Source organism: Vanellus vanellus, assembly GCF_965231255.1.
Source record: "Vanellus vanellus genome assembly, chromosome: 7".
In the NCBI taxonomy this organism is placed as follows: Eukaryota; Metazoa; Chordata; class Aves; order Charadriiformes; family Charadriidae; genus Vanellus; species Vanellus vanellus.
In genome coordinates this window covers 38,003,175-38,029,494 of record NC_138912.1, presented here as the reverse complement: position 1 = coordinate 38,029,494, position 26,320 = coordinate 38,003,175, and the positions used below count along the sequence as shown (strand labels likewise).

General features: G+C 57.7%; 1 protein-coding gene across 1 annotated transcript; it reads left to right on the top strand.

Annotated features, from left to right (window-relative positions):
• The first annotated feature begins 1,671 nt into the window (after positions 1-1,671).
• PALD1 (phosphatase domain containing paladin 1) lies at positions 1,672-26,071 on the top strand. Its single transcript, XM_082486321.1, has 20 exons — positions 1,672-1,791; positions 9,364-9,561; positions 9,699-9,801; positions 9,981-10,160; positions 10,235-10,399; positions 10,539-10,699; positions 10,880-10,955; positions 11,610-11,758; positions 11,846-11,942; positions 12,062-12,166; positions 14,823-14,918; positions 15,191-15,325; positions 15,944-16,060; positions 16,369-16,548; positions 17,342-17,539; positions 17,889-18,029; positions 18,485-18,556; positions 18,724-18,864; positions 22,741-22,896; positions 25,440-26,071. Exons 2-20 carry the CDS (start codon positions 9,377-9,379, stop codon positions 25,587-25,589), a joined length of 2,607 nt encoding a protein of 868 aa, XP_082342447.1. The 5' UTR covers positions 1,672-1,791; positions 9,364-9,376; the 3' UTR covers positions 25,590-26,071.
• The last annotated feature ends 249 nt before the right edge of the window (positions 26,072-26,320 follow it).

Below are 26,320 nucleotides of genomic sequence, written 5' to 3'. Positions count from 1 at the left end.
CCTCTGCAGGACAGGAGCTGGTGTTCCCACTCTGATGGCTGCGGTGCTGGGAGGGACGTGAGCAGAAGTGGGTGCACCAGGTCCCAGAGCCATCGGGAGCCTCTCCTGGGCCTGCCCTGGCCAACATCTCCATGCGACCTCCCAAGTCCTTCCAGCAGGTTCTTGGGGACCGGCGTTTCCCACCTGCACCGCTGATGTTGGGGTCCAAGGTGGGGTTGGCCCATCCTTGGACTCCCCCACAGGAGTCTCTGCTGTCACCAGATGCAGGCGTTCAAGTGGCCCGAGCAAGGAGGGATTGCTCTGAGGCTTGGCACCCTGGAGCTACCTTGATGTTTCAGAGGATGCCTGCAGGTCTACACCCTCTCCACCATGCCCCGAAAGCCTCCCGCAAGGTGGGAAGACCAAGCGTGGAGGCTCTGGAGATGTGTTTGGGTCTGTGAAAGGGATGCTATGTATCCAGCCTGGCTTAGGGCAGCCGCTTCCTATCTTACTTGTGGTTGAGAGCCCTGGGACCTGCTTGTCCAACAATGTGGGGGAGAGGAGATGTGCTGGGGCTGGGGGGGTGGGGGGGTGATGGAGTGTCCATCTCCAGCAGGCTGAGAGGAGGCTTAAAATTAGCAGAAAGCGCAGAATCCTCCGTCCGTTTCAGCTCTCAGCCTGTTTTTAAAAGCTGTGCTGGGTGCTTGGAGAAGTGAGTGCTGGACCTTTACTGGGTTTTTGGGGACCAACCCCCCCTTGGCACGAAAAAGCAGGGTGGCAGGGGATCCTTGCAGGCCGTTTCACATCAGTCCCAGCCTGGATCCAGCAGCATCCCTCGCCCTGGCCCCCGTCACCCACATCCCTCCTTCCTTTACCATTTCTGGGGAGGAAAAGGGCTTTTTGGCTTTGAGAGGCGGTGACTCGATGCTCCCCAAACTGCTGTCGTCCTTCTGAACCTGGTTGGGGTGGTGGCATCTGCCGGTCCCTTGGCTGTCCCAGGGGGAGGACGCCAGGAGGGGACGTGAAGGATCGGTGTGCCTGGGGGATGCTGTGTCCTGGGGGTCCCCGAGGGGATGGGTGCTGTGCCTGGGGGGTGCTGTGTCCTGGGGGTCCCCGAGGGGATGGGTGCTGTGCCTGGGGGCTGCTGTATCCTCGGGGGTCCCCGAGGGGATGGGTGCTGTATGCTGGGGGGTCCCCGAGGGGATGGGTGCTGTCTGGAGGATGCAGGGTGCTGTGGGGTCCCTGAGGGGACAGATGCTGTGGTGGGGGGATGCTGCATTGCCAGAGGGTCCCCTCAGGGGTGGGTGCTGTTGCTGGGGGATGCTGTGTCCTGGGGGTCCCCGAGGGGAATGGGTGCTGTGGGTGGGGGATGCTGTGTCCTGGGGGTCCCCGAGGGGATGGGTGCTGTGGGTGGGGGATGCTGCATGCCAGGGGGTCTCCGGGGGGGAGTGGATGCCGCATCCCAGGGGTTCCCTGAGGGGGCCGGTGCTGTGGCCGGGGGTGTCCCCGCGGGGCTGTGGGGTGGGCACCCCGTCGGGACGGCCCCGTGGAGGGGGGTTGAGGGGGTGCCGGGGTCGGGGGGCGGTGCCGGGCGGGGGGCGGGCGCGGCGTGGGGGCCGAATGGGGCGGCGCTGCCCCTCCTCCGCCTCCGCCTCCGCCTCCTCCGCCTCCGCCTCCTCCCCCCGCCGAGGCTCCGCGGCGGTCGGGGCGGCCGCGGGGCTGCGCTCCCGCCACCCCGCTCCCGCCGCCCCCATGGGGCGACCGACAGCGCGGCCAGCCCGGCGTGGGAGCTGAGCCCGGAGCCGCCGCCAGGTACCGCATCCCCCCGTCCCGGGACCGGGCATCCTCCCCCCAACCCCGGGACCGGGTATCCCTCCCCCCTCCCCCCGCCTCCAGGGACCGGGCTCCCTTCCCACCCTCCCGGGAGCGGGCATCCTTCTCCCCAAGGGAGCGGGCATCCCCCTCCCCAGGGGACCGGGCATCCCCCCCACCCTCCCGGGACCGGGCATCCCCCTCCCCAGGGCACCGGGCATCCCCCCCACCCTCCCGGGACCGGGCATCCCCCTCCCCAGGGGACCGGGCATCCCCCCCTCTCCCCGGGGCCGGCTCCCCTCCCTGGGTGGTGGTGGTGGGAGACAGACTCATTTCCCAGTCGGGTGTGTGGGGAAGGGGATGGGGTGGGGGGGGAGATGGGATGAAGCTTTATTTTGCCCCAGGAACTCCAAACCCCACAGGGTGGGCGTGAGGTGCCCCACACCCCAGCGAGGAGGGTTTATCCGCAGCCAAGGCTGTGTTTCAAACCTCTAGAAAACAGACGGATAACTAGTTTTGAGGCCCAGCATCCGCCCCCACGGCGTCCTCCCAGCTCTGGTGCTTTTGCAGTCCCCTCTCCTATTGAAAAAAAACAAAACAAAAGACCCCACAAAAAAAAAAGGGGGGCTTTTCTTTCCCTTTCTGCCTGGAAACCAGCCCCGCAGGAGGCTGACCCGGGCGAGGAGCCCAGCACGGCCAGCCCGAGTGCCCCGAACTCACTGGTTTTGGGGTTTGCGTCTCTTGCCACCCTTACACCCCTAATAGCCGTCTGGGGATCGGGCTCCGAAACGGGGAGCTGCCCCATGGCTCCCCTGTTGGAGGATGAAGATGGAAGAGGAAGAGGAGTGGATGTAACCGCCGTCCCTTCCCTTCTCGGGGAGCATCCCGGTGTGGGGTTTGGCTCCGCAACCTCCTGTTTGGAGGTCACAGGAGGAGCGTGAAACCTGGGATCGCTCAGCGGTGGGTTTTCCGCTGGCACGTACGCGCGGGGTACGTAGCAGAGCCCCGGTGGGCTCTCGCCCCCTCCCCGTGTAGGACAGGGTCACCCCGGCTGCCGCGTCTCCCGGGCAGAGCCGGGATGCGGAGGATGCCCTAGGAGGGATGGGCTGCCTGCTCTCGCTGAGCTCCTAACCCAACATCTGCCGCTGCCGGGGCTGAAAACTTCCAGAAACTCCGTTCAGGCTGTATTTCCTATGGCCGCCGGACTTTTCCGGACCCCTTCCTCCACCCTTTCCCCCCCCTCCCTCCGTGCATCGCTCCTCTTAGTGCTGCTGAGGGGGGGTGAACACCGCTTCTTCTCGCCACGGCGTTCCGCGCCGTGGCACTCGTAACATCCCCAAGTTGTTATCCCCCCTGACTTGGGTGTTGGGGTGAGGGGCAGCAGGTTTTTGGGGTGGCCGGGCTGGGAGCGTTGCAGGCATTGCCTGGGGAGGGAGCAGGCAGGCAGGCAGGCAGGCAGGCGTGCAGGCAGCGGCGGTGGGACATTTCCTTCCTGGAAGGCAGGAAGTGATTATGCCTTTTGCACGAATGACACGGAGCCTAAAAATAACCGGCAGGTCTCTGCTGTGAGCAAGAAACCCCCAGAACCCTCCCGGGGTTGCCTTGATTTTTGCTTTATTTAAGAGCAGGGTGGGGGAGAAGAGAACCCTTTTTTTTTGGGGGGGGGGGGGGTAGGGGGGAAGGCAAGCGAGCTCCGCGCGTTCCCGCACGCCAAACCGCCGTGGCGTGCATAAGGTGCCCCTTGTCTCCCAAAAAGGTGTGATGGGCGGCAGCAGCCCGGCTTCGAAAAGCGTCCCCCCCCCCTCCATGTAAACGGAGCCGTCCCGTTGGCCTCCGCCAGCCTCCCCCCCCCCCCCAGCCTCATCGGGAGGGGAGCCGGTGGTTAGCTATGAATAGCGCAAAAATCATAGCCCTCGCCTTCCCGAAACGCCCTGGCCGGGCTTCTCGTGGCGTTGAGCCGCCCCGGGGGGGGGGGAGATTGGGAAAAGGGATGTTGCAGCATCGGGTGCCACCCCGGGGGTCCCCCACCTTTTGGGGGGGGGGAAGACACGGGACACACCGCAAAAACCTCCTGCGGGGAGGTTGGTGGAAGTAGCGCGGGGCGAAAAATTTGGCGGGGCGGGTTTGGGGCACGGGTGCTTTCTGGGGAGTCGGGGAGCGTTTGGTGTCGGCGGAACGCTCCGCCGCGGCACCGTCGTCTCTTTGGAGATGCCCCCCGGCCTTTACCTCCATCCTTTATGGCTTCTTTTTTTTTTTTTTTTTTTTTTTTTCCTTCTTGTTTTTCTTTGCGCTGTTGAAAGGCAACTCTTCGGTAAAACGTGCTTGCGGACCTTGAAACCGCTGGCAGCGCAACCGGCAGCGCTGGCGCTTGCAAATGAGGGCTTTGTTCCTCTTTCCGTTGGCGCTCATTGAGAGAACTCCTCGCTCACCCCTCGGGCAGCCCCAGCATCTCCCGCGTCTCGGGGACCACCTCCCCAAACAGCACCCCGGGGACCGGCGTGATGCGCGAGGGGCTCCGCCGGCGCTCTTTAAAAAAAATAAAGCAGTTTGTTGGGTTTTTTTGGTTTGGTTTTTTTTTTGGTTTTTTTTTTTTTTGAGGGGAGCGGCTCACGCGAAAAAGCATCCCTGCAAACTTGGGCTGCCCCCGGCTCTTACAGGTGGGGCCTGAGGCGGCTCAGCCCCCCAAAAAAGCTGCGTCTGCTTTGTATCCTGCTAACGAGGTACTCGCCATTATACCTTAAATTTTTCCCGCTCATCGGCCCGGACATCGCTTAGGTTTGAGGGTTTGACACTGCTGATGAATAATTCACTGTAAAGCAGGTTTGGGAGCGGGGGGATGCAGCCTGGGTACCACTCCCAGTACATCCCACCGGGTACCAGCATCCTCCCCACCGGTGTCTGCCTCCGTGGCGGGGTGCAGAGTCGCACCCACATTTTTGGGGTGACGTGCCTGGATGCCTTCCTTTCTCCCTCCCCACGTCCCCGTCTCAAACAACGTTCCCTGACTCCAGGACTTTTAAACCAAGTAGCTAAAGGCGGGTCGGTCACGTGGAGGATGGGGATGTGGCGCTCAGTTTTGCTGCCAAAACACAGGAGCGCGTCGGGGAGGGGGTGTGAAATGCCGGGTCCTCGTTATCCCGCTCGGATTTAGGGGACGGACGGACGGACGGACGGCGTTCCCGCTGAATGCTTTCCCCTCCTCCCTGGCAGACGCTGACGGTGGAGCACAGGGCATGCAGGGGATCAGTGGCACTGATTGAGAAATACCTCCGTACTTTCTAGGAAACGCTGCTTATTTAGTTATATTTTTGGCCGTCGGCGCTGGCTCTCCGAGGAGCCCGTGAGAATGGAGGGCGGTTGCTTTCGCTCGTTTAAAAATAATAAAACAATCCCGGCTTGTAAAATCCCCGTTGCAAAGGGCTTTTTGGGTGAGTTTAGGGCATTTTGGGTGGCGTTGCTTCCTTGCCTTGTTTCGCCCTCGCGGCTTGGTGGGCGCACGAGGCGTTTCGAGTCAACCGCGACTTAATGTGTTACTTCTCACCTTTCCTTTTTGTTTTATTATGTTTTTTCCTTTTTTTTTTTTTTTTTTTTAATTTTAATAAGCCAAGCTGCTTCCTTCCTCCATCACCTGGAACAACAGGAGCCCGGTTCCCACGCAGCCTCTGCTCCGGGATATCTCCCGACGCACGTGAGCTCCGCCGGCGAAGGGCTCGCTGTTTGTTCGGGTGTTATTTTATTTCCACTGTTTTTTTGGGAAAAAAAAAAAAAAAAAAAGAGGGTTAAAGAGCACGCTGGGGGGGGGTGGGGTGGGGAGGGCTTGGCTCCAGTGCTTCCTCCGGGATTCGGTGATGCCCCTCCGGCAGTGCCGGGGTTTCCTGCCGTGGCCGCCGCGGTGTTTCCTGCCTCCTTGCTTGGATCAGCGGTTCTGGATTTCCAACCCCCCCCTCCTCACCCTGCGTCCACCGCGGATGCATCCGTGCCGGCTCGGCGCCGGAAAGCTTCTAGGGCTGCCCTGGACCCAAGGGAGGGATGGATGCGTTAGGAGGATGCCGCAATTGCTGCGGCTTCCCAAAGGGCTTTGCATTTTATTAAAAAAAAAGAAAATTAGTATATATGTAAAATAAATAAATATATAAAAAATAAATATATATATATATATATATATAAAAAATAACCTGGGGATGCACAGAGGGAGATTTATTTGATTTATTTCCTGCTGTCAATGAGGCGGCCGGGCAAGTGCGCGCTTCCTCCTCATCGCGGCGGCCGGGGCAGATGCATCCTGCAGCTGCAGCCCGGCTCCCCACACCACCCCCCCCTCACTCCCCCCCCCCCCCCACCCCATCCCCACTATATTTAGTCCATTGTTTGCTCCGGCTTTGAGTCCTCGCCAGGTCCCTGGCTGCGGGAATAACCCCCGTGCCGGGCGGTGGGGGAGAAGAGCGGCTCCCTGAAGTGTGTGTGTGGGGGGAGCTGAGCACTGTCTGTCGTCGTGACTTATGTGGAAGAGGCCGCGGCGTCTTTCGGGATGCTCAAGCAGCATCCCGGTTCCGTCTACGGCTCCTCCGGCGTTCCCCATCCATCCCGGGCTGGGAAAAGGTCGGCAGGGGAAGGGAAACATCTATACGTTGCCTGCCCGTAGGCTGCGCTTTCTCGTTAGGCAGCGGGAATAATTAACCGGTGGCCGCCGGAGCTTTGAATTTAGGCAAAACACCTGGAGAAGAACAACTTGGGTTTGTTCCGGTGGGATGCGCCCTTGGCAGGGCGCCGGGCCTTTTTGCGGCCGGGGAGAAAACGAGCTCTTTGTTAACGAGCGCCGGCCACAGTTTTCTCTCGGGTTTGGCTGGTGGGTCCCGGAGCTGCGGGCTGCGAGTGCCGGGCTGAGACATGGGGTGCAGTGGGGTTAAAATAGAGGTAAAACAGTAAAACTACTTTTTTTTTTCTTTTTTTTTTTTTTTTTTTTAATGGTAAGTTGCCTACCTAAACACTTGCTAATTGTCTTCGCCTACTGGGGGGGAAAAAAAACCCTGATATTTGGGGTAATCCAGGGCGGTTCTGGTTTGCTGGGATAGGGTTTTGCTTCCCCACCCACCCCGTTCTGTGTCCCAGTTTGGGCACTGGGAGGGCGTACGCCATCCCGTTCCCATCGGGTGCAGCGGTGCCAGTAAACAGCTGCTCCCGTACGGATAACACCAGCGCTTCCCTCTTCCCGTGGCTTTTTTTACAGCAGTTCCCGTGGTTGCCCAGAGCACCCGTTTTGGGTGATTTCGGTACTTTCTCGAAGTTGCTTGCTTTTGCCTTGCCCAACCGAGGGGGGGGTGGCGGGGGGGGGGAGCGGAGGGAAAGAAGCTGAAATGTGATTTCCTCTCTCCCCATTCATTTTGTGGTTTGAAAGACCATTTCCAAAATCTGCCCGGCGTCTTTTATGTCTGTTATTTGCCGGTGTGGTTTGTCGGGCGAAAAATAATCCCCTGGGGTGGGGATGGGGGGGGGTGGGGGTGGAATTTACGGCGAAGATGGGTGACTGCAGCGGGGGAGGAGAAGGATGAAGGGAATCCAGAAGCTGCCTGCGATTTGGGGAGCGAGTTGCCCCCCCCCCCCCCCTCCCCGGCGTGGGGATGCTGGAGCAAAGCCAGAGGGCTCGGTACGGCTCATCGGGCTGCTTTTGAAAAGATGCACTGATTTTGAGCAAAATAAAGGGGGGGGGGGGGGAAGAACAACCCCCCCCTCCCTCCCGCTCGCTGGCTGAACTCTCCAAAGCCACGAGCGCCTGCTCCGAAACACTTGAAACCTCCCTATATATATATAAAATATATATTTTTTTTTAATATTTTTTGTTTGCTTTATTTTTTGCCCCAACAATGTTTATGTGAAAAAAAAAAAAAAAAAAAAAAGGCATAAGGGGACTCGGAGAAATGGCGCTGGCCTGAAACGGCTGTTTTTTGGTTTTGTGGGTTTTTTTTTCCCCCTCCTATCACTTGTGTGTAAAAGAACCCAGGCTGCCTAACGGTGCAGAAAATTCACAGTGGAGCAACAAGTTTTTTCGCGGAGCGGGGAAGGAAGATGGGGAGGAGCCGGGGTGGGGGGGGCGAAATCTGTGCCGGGGCACAGCCGTCTCGAAATAGCACATTTTTCCGGAGGCTTTTATCCCCCCTTGAAGCATTTGCAGCTGCTGGTGGTGGTGATGGTGGTGGTGGTGGTGGGGCATGGCATTCCCTGGGATCGCAGTGAAGGGCCTGATCCTGTACTGCTTGCAAAGCGGCAGAAGCAGCTGCGGAAGCATTTTTTTTGGGGGGGGGGGGGGAGTGTCTGGGTTAAAGCCACCCCGTCTTTCCCAGCGCTGTGCTGTCACCACCCAGCGGGTACCGTCCCCTTTTGGTTTATTCCCCATGGAGAATTTTATCCCCGATAAAATTCGACCATCTTGGTAGGGGTGGGCAGATTTTTGCGTTTGGGTGTTGTTTTTTTTTTGTTTGTTTTTTTTTTTTTTTTGTCCAGGTCACCCCCTCCACCCCCCTTTGCCATCCCTCGCTTCATTTGGTTACCAGGATCCGGCCCCGGCCGGTACAGACAGTCGGCGCATTGTCCTGGACCGGTGGAGTGTGGCGGGATGCTCCTGGCTGCCACCAGCCATCCCCCGCCCTTCTGCCTTCATCCTTCTTTAGGGATGAGCCTCCCTGGGGATGGGGTGTGTGTGTGGGGGGAGAAGTCCGCTTTTCGGGGTCCCCCACCTGCCTCGGGGGAGAGGGTGCTCCTCCTGGATGGGAATAACCGGCAGCTTTCCGATTTGCTCGTTAATAACCCTTCGTCCCGCTCATCCTCGAAGGTCCCGATGCCTCCGGGGCAACGAAAGGGGTTTCTCGGCGCCGCAGGAGGATTATTTATGGCTGCGCGGGGGGGCACCTTTCCGCTTTGCTGCCTCCTCTTCTGCCTGCTTGGGCATCCACACGGGTGCGCACACACTCACACACACACACACACACACACGCGTGTGTGTGTGTGTGTGTGTGCACAGCTTGGACCAGAGAGCGACCTCCCTGCGCCTCCCTCGCTGCCCCCCCCCCCCGGCCCGCCGGCCAGCTCCGAAATCCCAAATTCCTAAATGTTTTAGTGATATTTACTCGCCGTTCAAGCGCGTTTTCCGCCTGGGGAGGGGACCCTGGAGTTGGTTTACGGGCGCTGGGAAAGCAGAGGGTGAAGCGAAGGGCTGTGCCGCTGTGCCATCTGCTGAGTCAGCAGATTTGGAAGGGGGGGGGATTTGGATCCAGCGTTTTGCCTCCCCCTTCCCCCCCCCCCCCCCCCGCCACTTCCTCAGCCCCACTTTTTGGCTCCTCCGGGTCCAGATAAAGGGAGCAGGCAAAGAGGAAGAAAATCCCTTGCAGGGTTAGCGTTTTTTCTTCCCGAATGGATCGCTCCTCGCCAGCTATCGGCGAGGGGGGAGGGGGGCATGCCCTGCACCCGCCTGGGATTTTCCCTTCCTAAAACGGGATGGGCTGGGGAAAAAAAAAAAAAAAAAATTAAAATTCCTCCTCCCTCCTTGTTTTCTCTGCCCCTTCCCCGTCCCCGGCGCAGCCGCCCGCGGATTATGGGTACGACCGCCAGCGCGGCGCAGCAGGCAGTCTCGGCATCCCCCCCGGAGAGCGGGGCACCGGGCGACGGCAGCATGGAGGACCAGCGCTCCCTCAGCATCCACTCCTTCCAGACCTTGGGGCTCCACAACAGCAAGGCCAAGTCCATCATCACCAACAAAGTGGCGCCCGTGGTCATCACGTAAGTCCTCTTGCAACTCCAAACCTCCTGTTTTATGCACTCTCTTCCCTAAATATCGCTTTTTTTTTTTTTTTTCCCCCCCAATCTTTACTTATGCTGTTATTTTTTTTTTGCCCACCCGCACGTGGCTTTTGCAGGTACAACTGCAGGGAGGAGTTTCAGATCCACGATGACCTGCTGAAGGCCAACTACACGGTGGGACGCATTTCTGAGGCCACGCTGGAACACTACCTTGTGCAGGTGAGCACCTCCGCCACCCTACGCCAAACCCATTTCGTCGTGGGTTCCTCTCAAGGTTCTTTTGGGGCTCATTTTGAAGATCCCCAAGGAAAAGCCACTTTTCTTCCCAGCGGCGTTCGAGCCTCCTTGCTCAAATCCCGTTTATTCCCAACCTTCTCTCTGCCCGTCTTGTTTTGCAGGGGAAATATTTCATGGTCAGGGATGTATACGGAAAATTAGATGTCTTGAACACTACCGGCAGCTGCGGCGCTCCCAATTTCCGACAAGCCAAAGGAGGTTACGGCGTGTTCGGCATGGGGCAACCCAGCCTCAACGGCTTCAAGCTCGTGCTGCAGAAGCTGCAGAGAGAAGGCCACAAGGTTGGTGGGAAGGTGGAAATCGGGGTGGAAGAAGGCAGGAGAGCTTTCGGGCAGCCTCTCCCCTCTCTTTGTAGGAGTGCGTCTTCTTCTGCATCCGCGAGGAGCCCGTCGTCTTCCTGCGGATGGAGGGGGACTTTGTGTCCTACACCCCACGGGGCAAGGAGAACCTTCACGAGAACCTCCAGTGCCTCCAACAGGGGCTGCGGGCAGAGAGCCTGGAGCTGGCCATCCGCAAGGAGGTGAGGTGGGCTGGGAAGGAGGGTCGTCACCCCAGCGATAACGGGGTGCGTGCGTCCCCCCACCTTGAAGATGAGCGGAGGGCTTGTTGGAGGTGGTGGGTGCCCCATGGGTTTTGATGGTGGTCCTCATCTCCGCTAGATCCATGACTTCGCGCAGCTGAGCGAGAGCGTCTACTATGTCTACAATGACATCGAGCGCTTGCGGGATGAGCCCCACACTGTGCGGGTGCAGTGCGAGGAGGACATCCAGGTGACAGAGGAGGTCTACCGCAGACCCATCTTCCTCCTGCCCTCCTACAGGTGCTGCCTTTCCTCCTCCTCCTCCTCCTCCTCCTCACATGTGGTTGGTGGCTTTGCTTTTGCAAGCTGGGCTCTTGATACCCTCTTCAGCCACCTGTCCTCCACCGCGGTGGGGACGAAGCCCCCCGCCCCCCCCCCCGGCTCCGTCCTCCTAACGAGGACTGTCCCCGTGCCCGGCAGGTACCACCGGCTGCCCCTGCCCGCCGAGGGAGCCCCTTTGGAGGAGCAGTTTGATGCTTTCATCCACTTCCTCAGGGTGAGCCGAGCAAAAGCGCCTGGTCCGTGAGGCCACGTCGGGTTGGGATTTGCTCCTGCGCCTCAGCAAGGGTGCCATGGGGGGGAGCGTCACTCCCTGAGAGCATCTTCTCCTGCTTTTGGCTTGACGCTGCCCTTTAGAGGATGCTGCCTGTGCCCATGATTGCATCCCGTTCCCATTGCTGTGGACCCTGCTGGAGAAGTCCATGTTGTCCAGCTGCTTGTCCTTACCCCTGGCTGGAGGTGACCATCCCTTGCCACCTCCCAGCATCCCTGTGCAGGTGGCTAAATGGGTTTGGGAGAAATGATCTGGATTTGGTGCAAAGGCTTTCAATAGCAGGGCTTCTCTTTTTTTTTTTTTTTTTTTTTAGCCTGGGAGTTTTCATCTCAGTGGCTTGGGGACTGGTGGTGGGAGCATCTCTGGTGGGGTGGACAGGCCAACGTCCGCCGGTGGCTGGGGAGGGCATGGGGACACAGTGGGTTGTGCCGTCCCAGTCCATCTGTGCCATCCCCTGAGCAAAGTGGTGGTGCCACCCCCCCACCCACCCCTCTGCGCCTGTGCAGTGCCGTCATCTCCTCCCTGGCCATTGCGGTGGCAGACCCAGCTCTCCTGGATGCCTCTGTGGTCCCCATCCCCCTTGTCCCTCCCTCCTAGGAGAGCCCCAGCCTGCTGCTGCGGGACCCCGGCAGACCCCCGCCGGCGCTGCTCTTCGGCTGCCAGACCGGTGTGGGCAGGACCAACCTGGCCATGGCCATGGGCACGCTCATCCTCCACCACCACCGAGGAGCCACCCAGAAGCCTGAGTAAGCGGGGGCAGCCCCCGGCACCGGGGTTGGGGTGGATGCCCGTGCCACCAGGGCCAGTTTGATCTCCTTCTTCTCCCACCTCAGCTTCCCCCACCCGCCTAAAACATCTCCCAGGGACAGGCTTCGTGTCATCCAGACCTTCATCGAGATGGTTCCCAAAGGCCAGCAGATAGTTGAGGAGGTAAGAAGGTGCTGGAGAACCCCCCGCCCTGGTGGGGTGGGTGGGAGGGAGGGGGCGAGTTTGGTCATTGTCCCTTCATCGGGGTCTCGCTGAGCTGCTCTCCGCTTGCTCCTCACAAGGTGGACGGTGCCATTGCCTCCTGCTCGGAGATGCATGACATGAAGGAAGCCATCTACGAGTACAAGAAGAAGCTGGAAGGCATCGGGGAGGACTATCAGATCCAGGTACGTTAATTAGAGAGGACCTCTGGGCTGCAAGCCGCCCGCTCTCCGCGGGGTAATTTATGGAGTTGTTTTTGTGCGGGGATGAGAAGAATGTAAATTCTGGAAATCCAAAGCTTCCTGTGAGCTGAAAGTTTCCCAGGGACGTGAAACCTGGAAGGTTGAGGAGCGTCTCCTTTTATTTATTTTTTTATTTTTAATCTTCCCCGATAGTTTTAAGAGCCGTAGAACGGAGCAGGCTGGGATTTTGGGGGAAAGCTGGCTGGTTTGGGCTTCGCCACTGCTTCTGGTAGCTGACACCGCGGGGGCAAATACTATCCTGTACCCTCGTTTTGTCAGCTCTAAAATTGGAAAATCGATTACCAGCCTGGCTGGGAAAAATCCTCGGGAGCTGGGAGGCATCGTTGCTCGGAGGTTTTCCTGCAAAGATATCCACTCAAGGTCAAGCTTTCCTATCTGTAGATGTTTTGTTTTTTTTTTTTTTTTTCCTTTTTTCCCTTTTTGTTTTGAAAAGCCATCAGGGTGGTAAATTGTGAAATACTGTGAAACACTGGGAAACTGTGATTTTTTTATTTTATTTTTTTTTTCCCCCGTTCGACCGAGGGGGTGCTCCTCGCCAGGCGATGGAGGGAGGGAGGATGCTGGGATGGAAGCGCTGCCCCGATCCCAGCCTCTTTGGAGATCAATTTTTCCCATTGAAGCGTTGAACGCTGAGTGGAAGCGCTGAGACCGGTTGTAAAAAAAACAAAAACAAAAAACCAACAAAAAAAAAAAATGCGCTGTGCGGCTAAAGCAGGAAAAACGCCGTGACGATGATTAAGTGGGGGCAAAGGAAAGCCTTTATGGGCACTTTTTTTTTTTTTTTTCGGCATTTAGTGGCAAACCTCAAGTTTTCCCCTCTTTTTTTTTTTTTTTTTTTTTTTTTTTTTTTAGGGTGGATTTGGGTACTTTTGCTGGTGCTGGCGTGATGGCAGATGTATAGCGGGATTTTCCCCGCTGCCTCAAAGCCTTTCCCTGACTCTTCCTCGCTCGGAGGCGGGGGGCGGGGGGGGGGGGGGGCAGGGGGAGGCTGCTCTATGTCATCCCTCCACGGTGGGGAAACAAACGGCCCCGGGGGGGGGGGATGGCGGACGACACACAACTGCCGTAAATTAGCTTCGAGGAGTGTTTATTTGAAGTCTGCCCGGAGAGAGAGCAGGTTTAAACAATGGCGAGGGGCCAGGAAAATGTGTTGGGGTGGGGGGGAGGATGAGGAAGGGAGAGGGGCTGATGCTCGGTCATCAAAAACCAGCCTGGGTTTGGTACCTGGGGAGGCGGGGGGGGGGGAGGGGGGAGCTTTGCCGGGTGAGCTGGCGGAGCCCCGCTCGCTTTTGGGGAGAGGAAGGGCTTTTCGGGGCGCAGAGGCACGATCTCACGCTGGCCCGCGGGTTTCTGCCCTGCGTTGGGGGTAAAAGCGGAGATTTAAGACCTCAAGCGATGGTGATGCGGGAATAAGTGCATCCCAGCGCGGGATTCTCAGGACCCCCGCCGTACCCAGCTCTCCACGGCTGACCTGCGAGCGGATCACCTCCCCTTTTCATCGAAAAACCTATTTATGGGGAAAATCAAGAGATTGCCCTCGGGCGGGAGCGCAGGGCTGGTTTTTACGGCGGGGACCCAAGTGCTAGGGGAGAAACGCGGTGCTGCCGGCGAAGCCATCCGGCTCCATCCTCGCAGGCTCCATCCTCGCAGGCTTTGTTTCGAGTTTCCAGAGCAAATCCCGGCCGCTCCGCCTCTTGAGAAATGACAGCGGGGCCGGATTTCTCTTTGCGCAGAACAAGTAAATATTCATGAGTCGGCCACGGAAGGTCAGGGATGTGCAAACCCCACTTGTCGAGCCAACCCCCCCCCCCCCCCCCATGTCACCCGCCATGAGATGCTGACCCTGGGGGTCCCACTGGGCTCTGAAGGTAGATGGGGGGTGTCCCTGAGAATGGTCCCTGACCATTCCTTGCCTCCCCCAGAGCACGGGGCTGGGAGGAGATGTCTCTGGCAGGCTCCCCGCATCCCTCCCCGCGGCATCGCAGGCACCGGGGACCTCTCTCCGCCGGGATGCCGCCGTCTCAGCATCTTGGCCGGGGTGGGGGCAGGACCTTGCGTTAACCAACCCCCTCCCTTTGGGTTCGAGTCTCCCGTTAGCATCGGGATGGTGTGTGTGTCCCCCCGGGACAGCATCGCCCCCTCGGGTCCGGTTGGAACGGCTCCCGGCGTGTCCTTGGGCGAAAGGGAAGGTTTTGTTTGAGCTGAAATGCGGATTTATGGCTTTAAGCATCGTTTAATATGGAAAACTCGAAATGTTTCATTTAAAGGAAAAAAAAAAAACAACAAACCCATAAAAAAACTATTCCAGATTGGGCTTTGTAGTGTCACCCCTCTTCTTATTTGAAAGCGTGAATACGCAAAAAACCTTCTGAGCATCTTGCGTGGTATTTCTGCCCCTCTTTCCCCCCCAAAACTGCTGTTTAAAAAACAAAATATGGCTCAGGCCTGCCTGTCTGCCGTCTAAGCCAGCTGCAAACAAGCGTGTTGTAGGGCTTTTTCCCCAACTTCCCGGTCCGCCGGGGGCTACGAGGACCGGCCGGCGCTGGGCATGGCGAATCCCACCTGCCTTTGCTTTCAGGGCAGCAGCACCAAAGAGTATTTCCTGCAGAGGACTTTGCAGAGCCTCGAGCGCTACTTCTACTTGATTGCTTTCAACTACTACCTTCACGAGCAGGTAAAAAAACCCACCAAAACCCAACAACCAACCAACCCACCGACCCCAAAAAAACCTCCTTTGCTCTTTTTTTTTTGTTTTGTTTTGTTTTTTGTTTGTTTCTCTGTGTAGTGGGAGGGAAAGGGTCTCCCCACCTCTGAGTTTCCCAAGAAAAATGTAGGTTTCTTCGGTGGGGTTGTGGGTTGTTGTCATCCAGGGTAGGGGGTGCGAGCGCAGGCTGATGGCGCGTCCCTCCCCCCTCCCCCCCCTCCTCCCCGGCCCCCCGCCGGCAGTACCCCCTGGGCTTTGCCCTCAGCTTCAGCAGGTGGATGTGTCGGCACCCCGAGCTCTACCGGCTGCAGGCGGAGATGAACTCGTCAGAGCTCACCGTCACCGGGGACCTCATCACCAAGGGGACGCGAGTGCTGGTGAGTACCTGTCCTGGGTGGAGGGATGGGGTTTGGTGGCTCCTCATTGTCCCCTGGGAAAAACACCTTCCTGGGGTGCTTGCCCTCAAAAGAGGTTTGGTGGGGTGGGAGAAGCAAGGGGTTTCTCTGTTGGAGGGCAGGTGCTGAGTCTTGGGGTCTCCAGGTCCGTGTTGGGGTCTCCAGGTCCGTGTTGGGGTCTTAGATCCATGTCCTGCCTGCATTCTCCGCAAGGATGGGCATGCGGCCAGAGAACCCTCTGTGCACACAGATGCGTCTGACCCTGCAGACCCCGGGTACCGGGATGCTGGGGCATCCCATAATATGAGCCTGAGCTCGCACGCCTAGCTGCAGCTTCACCTTTCTTGGTGCTCCTGGGTGGCTGTGGCAGGGGGAAGGAGGAGCTGTTGGTGGCTTGCTGCTGCATGGCGTTGCCGCAAGAAGAGCCATCTCCCACCTTTGAAATGCAGCCGTGTGGCTTTCAGCCCTGTCCTCCTGGGGTTGGAAGGGTTTGGGGACTTCTCCTGAGCGGGGACCACGGGTGAGAGGTTGTGATGCGCTGGAAAACCCGTGGGTGGGTGGGAGGGGGACACCCCTTGCCCAGGCTTTGCCCCGCTGCAGGTGGCAGATGAGCGCTTCTGCCCAGATGTGCTGAGCACCGCCAAGGAGATGAGCGTGGCCAACTTCCGACGGGTGCCCAAGATGCCCGTCTACGGGACGGCACAGCCCAGCTCCAAGGTGAGGGGGAGGGCCACCAAGGGGAGGGCCACCAAGCAAGGTGGCCCGCAAACGGGCTCCTAGCCCTGGGTGGTGGGAGATGATGCTCCTGCCTGAGGCTCCCATCAAGCACGGTGGAGACCATGGTCCTGGGCAGAAGCGGTGGGCCAGGACCTGGTGTGGGGTTTTGCGTTGGCTGTGGGGTGTTTGAGAGGGGTGTCAGCCTGGGTCTAAAAAAGGATAATTTAAATCCTGAAAAAATTAAGAGGAGCGGGTCTTAACGGTGAGGGTCTCTCTCTCAATCACCCTTGCCCACCCCTTCCCCCTAGACCCTGGGGAGCGTCCTGCGGTACCTGACGGATGCCAAGAGGAAGCACGCCCGCATCGTCTGGATCAACCTCCGGGAAGAAGCGGTCCTGGAGGGGAATGAGCAGATCTATACGTTGCGGGAGCCGGGGCATTTGGAGGAGCTGATCCCCGTGCCCGCCGCCTCCCCCCAGCAGCTGGAGGTGAGCTCCTGCCCGTCGGCGAGATGCCGGGGGCAGCAAGGGTTCCTTGCCGTCCGGAAAAGGCTGATCTCCCCCTCCCAGGAGCCCTCGTGGGGTGATGTCAGCAGATGTCGGTAGTCCCTCACCCCCTGGCGCTGCTCGTTTTGGGTTTGGGTTTTATTTTTCTTTTGGCAATGAGAGGCAGCAGTCGTATCGGAGTGCAGTGCTTGGTTTGGGTCCTCCGTGTCTGCCAGAGGCTGGGGACAGCCCGGCTGGTGCAAAACCAGCCCATAGAATCAATCATTAGGGCTGGGAAAGACCTTTAAGATCATAAAGAGCAGGTCCACCTGCTCTTTATCGTACTGCGAAAATAAAGGAGTCCTCCTGACTTTGCTGTCGCTGTGTAAGGGTTCACGAAGGCAGAGCAAAGCGGAGATCCTCCCCCGAAGAATTTATAGCGCGGCTTGAAAGCCAGGGTAAAAGGCACCCAGGGAAAGGAGAGCAGATGTTCCCAGCTGGGTTTCCAGAGGAGACAGGCAGCGGAGGAGCTCAGCTGCCGGCGGCAGCAGTATGGCCACGTGGAGGAGCTGCCCCGGGTGGTGGGAGATGATGCTCCTGCCTGAGGCTCCCATCAAGCCCGGTGGAGACCACGGTCCTGGGCAGAAGCGGTGGGCCAGGACCTGGTGTGGGGTTTTGCGTTGGCTGTGGGGTGTTTGAGAGGGGTGTCAGCCTGGGTCTAAAAAAGGATAATTTAAATCCTGAAAAAATTAAGAAGAGCGGGTCTTAACGGTGAGGGTTTCTCTCTCCTCTGCAGAAACTAGAGACGACCCTGAAGGGTGACCTGCTGAAGTGCCAGAAGTGGCTGGAGGTGTACCTGGAGGCGGAGAAGCAGATGAAGATGTTCAAGAGCTGCCTGACCACACAGGAGATATTCAGCCAGCAGAAGAACGCCTGCCAAGGGCTGACCTACCGCCGCATCCCCATCCCAGACTTCTGCGCTCCCAAGGAGAAGGTACCCTGGGGGTGGGACGGTGCTGCCGCCTCCTTCCCAAGCCACGCCAGCTGCTGCGGGGTGAATGTCACTTGGGTGCTCGGTGCCACCCAGCCCCGGGAATACGGTGGTGTGCCCAGGCTGAGTGTGGGGTGCTTGCTGGGGCAGAGGGGGGGTCCGCCGGGAGATGCTGTGTGGAGACTCTGTGTGTCTTCGGCCGGCGGAGGATGGAGGATGCTGGGCTGGATCCGGCGTGTGCAGCCAGGAGCCGGGGATTTTAGCTTGGAGGCTGCAGGACAAGGGGGAATCCCGTGGTGGGAAAGGGAGGTGGGCTGCACCCATCAAAACCCCTCGGCTTTGCTGCCGGCAGGACTTTGACCGGCTGCTGGAGGCGATGAAGAGTGCTTTGGCTGAAGACTCGCGGGCAGCCTTCGTGTTCAACTGCTCCAGCGGCCGGGGCAGGACCACCACAGCCATGGTCATCGCTGTCCTCACCCTCTGGCACTTCAACGTGGGTACCGGGGTCTTCAGCTCGCCCCGGGGCTGGGGCCGGAGCGGGGGCTGCCGGGGAAGCTCAGCACAGCCCGCAGCAGCCGTCGTGCGAGGGGAGAGCTAAAAGGAGCATGGGGAGGGTCGGGGTGGGCTTGGGGGGGGGGGCAAGCATCCATTCGTTAGCCTCTTGCTGTGCCTAGCACCTAACGAGCTCCAGGAGAAGTGTAGGTGCATCGCCAGTGAGCCTTTACCCCATTCCCAAAGGACAAAGGGTTAAGTGCAGGAGGCATACGGACCCCCTTGCAGAGCAGATGGGCATAAAATTTGGGGCTTCTGTGCCCGTGCAGAGGGGAGAGCAGGGGATGTCTGGGGTCCTGACGGGTTGAGTTTGGGGTCTGCGTTTCTGCTCAGCCGTTGGGCAGCGGGGATGGGGCCGCGCAGCCCCTAACTCACCGTCCTCTCTGACTGGCCCAGGGCATGCCTGAGATGAGCGAGGAGGAAATTGTGAGCGTGCCTGACGCCAAGTACACCAAAGGGGAGTTCGAGGTGAGTCCTTGCGCCTGACTCCGTTTCAGGATCTCCCACTGAACCCACTCCTTAGCCACAGCAGCTTGTTTGGAGGGGCTGGGTCCTCTCCCAGGCAGGGATGGAGCAGTCAGGTTGAGGTGGGGAAGCACCCGGTGAAGCCCCTGTCGTTTCTACCCACGCTTCAGGTGGTGATGAAAGTGGTCCAGCTCCTGCCTGACGGTCACCGGATGAAGAAGGAGGTGGACATGGCCCTGGACACTGTCAGTGAGACCATGACACCCATGCACTACCACCTCCGCGAAATCATCATCTGCACCTACCGGCAGGTGAGTGTTCCCTCTTCCCCATCGGCATGGGGCTGCCCAGGCCTCTTGCACCCCGTCCCAGAGGGTGCAGCCGGGCTCTGGGAACAAGCCCAAGCTGACGGTTTCTTGGGCTGAAGCTTTCTGGCATGTCACCAGAGGGTGCCAAGGCTCTTTTGGTCATGGTCACCCAGTGCTGTCTTGCATCCTGTGCCATCCTGCATCCCATCCTACATCCCACCTGTCTGGTGCTGTCCTGCATCCTACCCAGCATTCCAACCAGTCTCCTCCCCATCTGGTGCCATCCCACATCCTGTCCAGCATCCCACCTATCTGGTGCAGTCCCGCATCCCACCCAGCATCCTGCCCATCTCGTGCCATCCTGTATCCCAGCCGGCATCCCGCATCCCACCCAGCATCCTGCCCATCTCGTGCCATCCTGTATCCCAGCCGGCATCCCGCGTCCCACCCAGCATCCTGCCCATCTCGTGCCATCCTGTATCCCAGCCGGCATCCCGCGTCCCACCCAGCATCCTGCCCATCTCGTGCCATCCTGTATCCCAGCCGGCATCCCGCATCCCACCCAGCATCCTGCCCATCTCGTGCCATCCTGTATCCCAGCCGGCATCCCGCATCCCACCCAGCATCCTGCCCATCTCGTGCCATCCTGTATCCCAGCCGGCATCCCGCATCCCACCCAGCATCCTGCCCATCTCGTGCCATCCTGTATCCCACTTTTCTGATGCCATGCTGCATCCCACCCAGCATCCCGCCCATCTGGTGCCATCCCTCCTGTCCGGTGCCATCCCACATCCCACCCAGCATCCTGCCTGTCTGGTGCCATCCCCTTGCCCAGCTGTCATCCTGCCCATCCTGCACTGTCCTGCATCCCAGCCAGCATCCCACCATCCCTCATCCCAGCCAGCATCCCGGCCGTCCAGCACCGCGCAGCCGGCAGAGGGCAGGGCTGGTCCATCCCACTCCACTCCCAGCCCCAAAGGCTCCTCCGGCTTCGTCCTTGGGAAGGGACCCGTCCTCAGGATGGGATCCATCCTCGGGAGGGGACCTGTCTGTGCCCACACAGGAGGCGTCCCACGACCTGCCGAGCCCGTGGGCTGCAGCCTGGTTTTACGTGGGAGCTTCTGGGCAGCTGATGATGGGGAAATGGGGAAAAAGGATTATTTTTTTTTTCAGATTTGTGTTTGTTTTGTTGTTTTTTGGTTGGGGTTTTTGTTTTTGTTTTTTTTTTTTTTTTTTTCTAAGCTGTGCAACTATTTCATGGGGCGTCGGAAGGGCTGAGCTTGGGGCTCGGCATCGTCCCTGCCCGGGCTGTATCGACCCATGTCCCTGCCAGCCACGGTCCTGCCCGCGGCTGCGGTTGACCCCTTTTTTTCAATTAATGGCTGCAAACGATTGACCAGGGGAAGAAAACCCAAAGCGTTTAATCACCCAGTAGCATCCGCAGCTCCCTGGGCTTTTGCCTCTTGGTTTATGGGGTCCTCTGTGGGGGGTTTTTTGGGGCGGGGGGGGTGTGGGGGGGAGGCTGGGAGAGAAAACCTGAGCTCCGTGGGATGAGCTGCTGGGGACTGAATATTTGCAGCAATAGGTACTGTGAAATTATCGGGGATAAGCAATTTTATCTTATTTTCCCACCCTGCTTTATGCGTTACGGGGAGGTGGCCACGTGGCTGGTGGGAAGTCTCACCTACTTTATCGTGCGCCGTGCTGCTGCAGAACGGAAAAAAAACACCCCAAAACCCCGTGCTAAGGGAGCGGCTGCCCGCTTATGGATTTAATTATGCTTTCCGGTGACCCCGAATGATCTCCTGCCTTTGCTGCTGGCTCCTGCTCAACTGTGTCTATAGGCTCTGCCTTGGTTGGGGGGGGGGTCTCGGGAGGAAGACCCCGGTGGAACGGCATTGCCCGGATGCTCCCGGTGTGGTGGTGTTTTGTTTTGTTTTGTTTTATTTTGTTTTGTTTTGTTTTTTTCCCGGGAGACAATTCCCGCGACCTCCTTGCCCCTTCTTCCTGGCACTTGGCGGTCAGGACCAACACGTGGGTGTTCCCGGGCCGTATCCCGTTTCCGGGCCGGCCGTATCCAAATCACCCTGTCAGCCCGGTGGGAAAGCGAGATAAGGAGGGAGTCATCTGCTCCCCCCTCCCCCCCCCCCCGCACCCTCAGAAGAGCCTTTTGTCGCCGCCTGCGTTTTGCATTTCCCTCTCAGCAGCTTCATCCATCCCGTTGGATTTGGCTGGGCCGGGGGAAAGCCTGTGCAAATGCTTTAATTTTTATTTATTTTTAATTTTTTTTTTCCCCCAGTGATGGGCAGCTGGAAGAAGAGAGCGATGGGAGTTTGATTAGTCTAGGCGTTGCCCTAACGGACTTTTAATTAAGCTGCGGTTAGCGTTTAGAGAAACGTGGGGTTTGGGTGAAGAAAGGGAAGGAAAAGATGCTCTGCTTGGGTTTGTTCCTATCCCTTCCCACCCCTAAATAGGAGGAAAAAATAGGGTTATATAGGAAAAGAATAGGGTGAAAGATAAATAATAGGATAATAACATGATAAATAATGGGATAATATAATAAAAAATAAATAGGTGAATATAATAACGTGATAAATAATGGGATAATGCAATAAAAATAAATAGGCGAATATTATAATAACGTGATAAATAATGGGATAATATCATAAAAAATAAGTAGGCCAATATTATAATGACGTGATAAATAATGGGATAATGCAATAAAAATAAGTAGGCCAATATTATAATGACGTGATAAATAATGGGATAATATAATAATAAAAAAATAGGCGAATATAATGATAAATAATAGGCTAATAAGATCAGCTCTCTGCGAATACTGGCACACAGGTGCAGAGGAGACACCTTTTCCCAAGGGCAGAACCCGCTTGCCTGGGACTGCCGGGAACAGGGGTGCGAACGGGTTGAACAACCCCCAATTTTTCGAATCCCGCGGGTGGAGACGGTACTGTGCCATGGCAATGAGCGGCCGGGGAAGGACCTAGAGAAAGCCCCAGGGGCGGCTTGGTGGTGACACCGGGGCGAGGAATTGCTGCTCTTTGGGCATGGTCTGAGGGGTACGCAGCGGGATTGACTACGGGATTAGGGCTCTTACGCTGGTCGTTTATTCCTTATTTATTATTTATTGATTCCTGGAAGGGGCATCACTGCAGGGCTCATCTTTCCTTCACAGTTATGATAATATATGTAAAAATACAATAATAGGTGGGGCGATGGCTCCCAGCCTGGGAACAGGGCGCTGGGTGGCCCTGGTGGCCTCTCCGCCTCCGGCGGCGGAGGCTCAATCCGATCCGACCGGGCTGTGCTGGAAAGGGCTGTGTTTTGTTTTTGGTTTTGTTTTTTTTTTTCCCCTGGGGAAAATGCTTTTGCAGTCCGGGAGCTTGTGGTTTCAGGGTACGGTTCGCACCTGGGCATCTATTCCTGGCTCCTGGGCGCCCGCCCCACGCGTTTAGCCGTCCCTCGTCTATTTTGGAGGGCTGTACGGTGAAGGGGAAGGTTTTTTATATGCTGGAAACCACAAGGTAATGAGAGCCCGGACTGCCAGGCCACAGCGGGAGCAGGCTGGAAGGATGCGCTTATTTTTGTCCCCAGAGTGGTCCTCCCTCCTCGGCTGGAGGCCAGGCGGGGGCTGCAGGCTGGGCTGGGCTTCTCAGGGGGGATAACGGGGTCGGAGGGCTGATGTGTAGCGGTATATATGGCTTTTCTGTAGCACAAAAGGTCCTCACGGGTCCTTCCCCACCAAACTTCTCACATGGGATGGAGAGCAGGACTGTGGATGAGAGGACTGGGTGCAGGAGCTGCCTCGTGGATGCTCTCTCGAAGCGGGTACCACCTCAGCTGGTTTCTTGCTCTTTCCAGGGGAGGTCGGGCAAGGATGAGAAGGAGACGCGGACGCTGCAGCTGAGGAGCCTGCAGTACCTGGAGCGCTACATCTACCTGATCCTCTTCAACGCCTACCTGCATCTGGAGAAGAAGGACTCCTGGCAGCGGCCCTTCAGCCTCTGGATGCGCGAGGTGAGGCTTCGCCCGCCTAAGCCGCCAGCAAGGCTTCGCTCTAACTCATATTTCATAGAATCATAGAATGGTGTGGGTTGGAAGGGACCTTAAAGATCATCTCATTCCAACCCCCCCTGCGCTGGGCAGGGACACCTCCCACCAGCCCAGGTTGCTCCAAGCCCCGTCCAACCTGGCCTTGAACACCTCCAGGGATGGGGCAGCCACAGCTTCTCTGGGCAACCTGCGCCAGGGGCTCACCACCCTCAGAGTGAAAAGTTTCTTCCCGAGATCTAATCTAAATCTCCCCTCTTCCAGTTTGAAGCCACTCCCCCTCATCCTATCACCACATGCCCTTGTAAAAAGTCCTTCCCCAGCTCTCCTGTAGCCCCTTTAGGGACTGGAAGGGGCTGTAAGGTCTCCCCGGAGCCTTCTCTTCTCCAGGCTGAACAACCCCAACTCTCTCACCCTGTCCTCACAGCTGAGGTGCTCCAGCCCTTGGATCATCTTTGTGGCCTCCTCTGGACCCGCTCCAACAGGTCCAGGTCTTTCCTGTGTTGAGGGCCCCAGAGCTGGAAGCAGTACTGCAGGAGGGGTCTGACCAGAGCAGAGTAGAGGGTCGGAATCCCCTCCCTGACCCTGCTGGCCACACTTCTTCTGATGCAGCCCAGGATACGGTTGGCCTTCTGGGCTGCGATCGCACATTGTTGGCTCACGTTGAGCTTCTCGTCAATCAGCACCCCCGGGTCCTTCTCCTCAGGGCTGCTCTCCAGCCATTCTCCACCCAGCCTGGGTTTGTGCTTGGGGTTGCCGCAACCCACGTGCAGGACCTTGCACTTGGCCTTGTATTTACAGGGCGCTGGGAAACAGAGCCCCGTCTTTATTTTATATATGATTTTCGTATGGTGGTTGGGGGCATCATATGTAGTCCCTTTGCTCCGGGCAAGCTCCCATCTCACCAGGCTGTGAGGGAACGCCAAGCAGGTCATTGGAGACGCGTCACATCCCCACCACGTGAATGGGGTGCCTCCCCCAACCCCAAACCTGTTCTCCGCTTTTGAGTTTACCAGGGTTGTGTAAAAATACAATATCCCGGCCAAAGGGGTCGGGGAAGTGAAAGGAGAGCATAATTAAAAGCAGCTCTGCTTTGCCTTGCCTGACCCAGGGTGGGCCCGGGAGGATGGGGATGCTGGCGCCGGGCATCTGAGAAAATTGGGAGCCAGCTGGAAAAAAAAAAATGGAATGGGGGGGTGGGTGAGAGACCCCAAATTTCCCTTATTTCCTGCTTGGTATTATTTTTCAGATTTTTATTAGGCGGCGGTTAGCTTTTTCTCTCCCTGGGTTTGCGTGGCGCTGAGCAGGCAGCGCTTTGCCTTTGGGGGGAGGGGGGAAAACCCCCCACACCTCGTCCCTTCGCTTGCCTCCCCCAGCGCCGCTAATTCATATTGGCAGGTTTGATCCGCCGGGCGGCTGATGAAAGCGGCATCTGCCCGCTCCGCTCCCTGTCCCGTCCAATCCCGCAGCCCCATCCCGTTGGACGGGGAGGGGGGGTGGCTGATGCCCACCCCGGCGCGGCATCCCGGTTATGCCGGTGTTTGCATTGCCCGGCGGTGTGGGAGGGGGGGGAAGCGTTGGCTGGGGCTGGACCATCTTGTAGCGGAGATAACGTGTAGCTGTAGTGCTGAGGGACGTGACTTAGGGGTAACTTGGCAGTATTAGGTTCATGGTTGGACCTGATGATCTTAAAAGTCTCCTCCAACTGTAACGATTCTGTGTGTGATGCTTGCTGTTGGCTGCGTGTTGGGTGTGTGGGTTTAAATGCAGCATCCTTAGTGCAGCATCCTTAGTGCAGCATCCTTAGGTGCAGCATCCTTAGGTAGGTGCAGCATCCTTAGGTAGGTGCAGCATCCTTAGTGCAGCATCCTTAGGTGCAGCATCCTTAGGTAGGTGCAGCATCCTTAGGTAGGTGCAGCATCCTTAGGTGAGTGCAGCATCCTTAGGTGAGTGCAGCATCCTTAGGTGAGTGCAGCATCCTTAGTGCATGGGTTTACATCTTCCCCCCACCCCCCAGTTTGTAAGAGAGGGGGGAAATACACCCACCCTGCAGATAAAAAGAGCCTTTGACCACCTCCCCCCTCCCCCCAAACACCCCTTCCTGCTGCACAATCTCTGCGTTTTTAGCAAAAACAAGGCACCGTTGTGGCTTTTTGGCAGAAGGGTGCCAAAGCCAACAAACCCTGCACAGGCTGACCCCAGCGGCGAGGAAGCAGCTTAGGAAATGTAGAAACCGTGGCTGGAGGAAAGCTTGGGAGGGGTAATGCGGGAGGCAGAGGGGGTGAGTGGGGTGGTACCTGGATACGGGGAGACCCTCCCCTGCATCTTCACCCGGCAGGTGGCAAAAGCATCCCGAGGATGGCTGCGGGAGGTGGGTGGGTACTGGGATGCGGGGAGATGCTGGGGACTTTCCCCCTGTGTCTTCAGCCGGGAGGTGGCCAAAGCATCCCAAGGATGCCGGAGTGTGTGTGGGGGGGAGTTAAATCTCTCTTTTCTCCCTCTGTTTTCAGGTGGCGGCGGTGGCTGGGGTCTACGAGATCCTAAACCAGTTGGGCTTCCCGGAGCTGGAGAGCCTGGAGGGGAAGCCCCTGTGCACGCTGCGGGGCCGCTGGCAGGCACAAGGGGCCACCTCCCGCCCTTTCCGCGGGGATTTCGTGTAGTGTCGGGGCTGGGGGGGAGAGGAAAAAGACTGTTTTCCTGGAAAAAAAAAAAAAATTAAAAAAAAAAAATAATGGGGGTTTTTGGGAGGGGAGGGGTGAGCCCCGAAACTGCTGTAGAACGCGGGAATTTCTGGGGTTCTTTCGGAGGCAATAAAAATGTTGTAAATTAAAATTCAGTCCTTTCAGGCAGGTGCCGAAATGCGGGCGGGGTGTTGATGTGAAAAGCGGCTCTGACCTGCTGGGGCGCCAGCGCCCGAATTCGGTGGACGCATGGAATCGTGCCGGGGTTTTTTTGAGCCCGTCCTCGCTTTCTCCCTAAACCACTGCAGCGTACGTACATAAATACATATATATTTATATACACACATGTATGTATATGCATAGATACACAAATATATATAAATGTATATATATGCATATATAGATATATCTATGTATATTTATATATGTGTGTGTGTGTATATAAACACACAGAGGGATATGTATTTATGTCTCCGTGTGTGCATATATATGTATATATAGAGCCATAAACATTTGTAGTCTTAATTGGACCTTGTGGAGATCCTGGTCACTGCAGACCTGAGTATTTTTAAGGTTTGAGCATCTTTGTTGGTTTTTCCTAACTTTTTAGTCATGGATGTAGCTGGGGGAAGCTGCCCCCCCCCCGCTTTTCCATTGCTAAAGTGATGCTGGGAGGGGGGAGGGGGGAGACACGTTAGCTGCTCAGCAAA

Excerpts from the sequence above, each read along its gene's own strand:
- PALD1 (XM_082486321.1), top strand. The coding sequence starts at position 9,377 with ATGGGTACGACCGCCAGCGCGGCGCAGCAGGCAGTCTCGGCATCCCCC. Across the intron at positions 11,759-11,845 it reads GGAGCCACCCAGAAGCCTGA|CTTCCCCCACCCGCCTAAAA; the intron begins GTAAGCGGGGGC and ends CTCCCACCTCAG. Across the intron at positions 15,326-15,943 it reads CCAAGGGGACGCGAGTGCTG|GTGGCAGATGAGCGCTTCTG; the intron begins GTGAGTACCTGT and ends GCCCCGCTGCAG.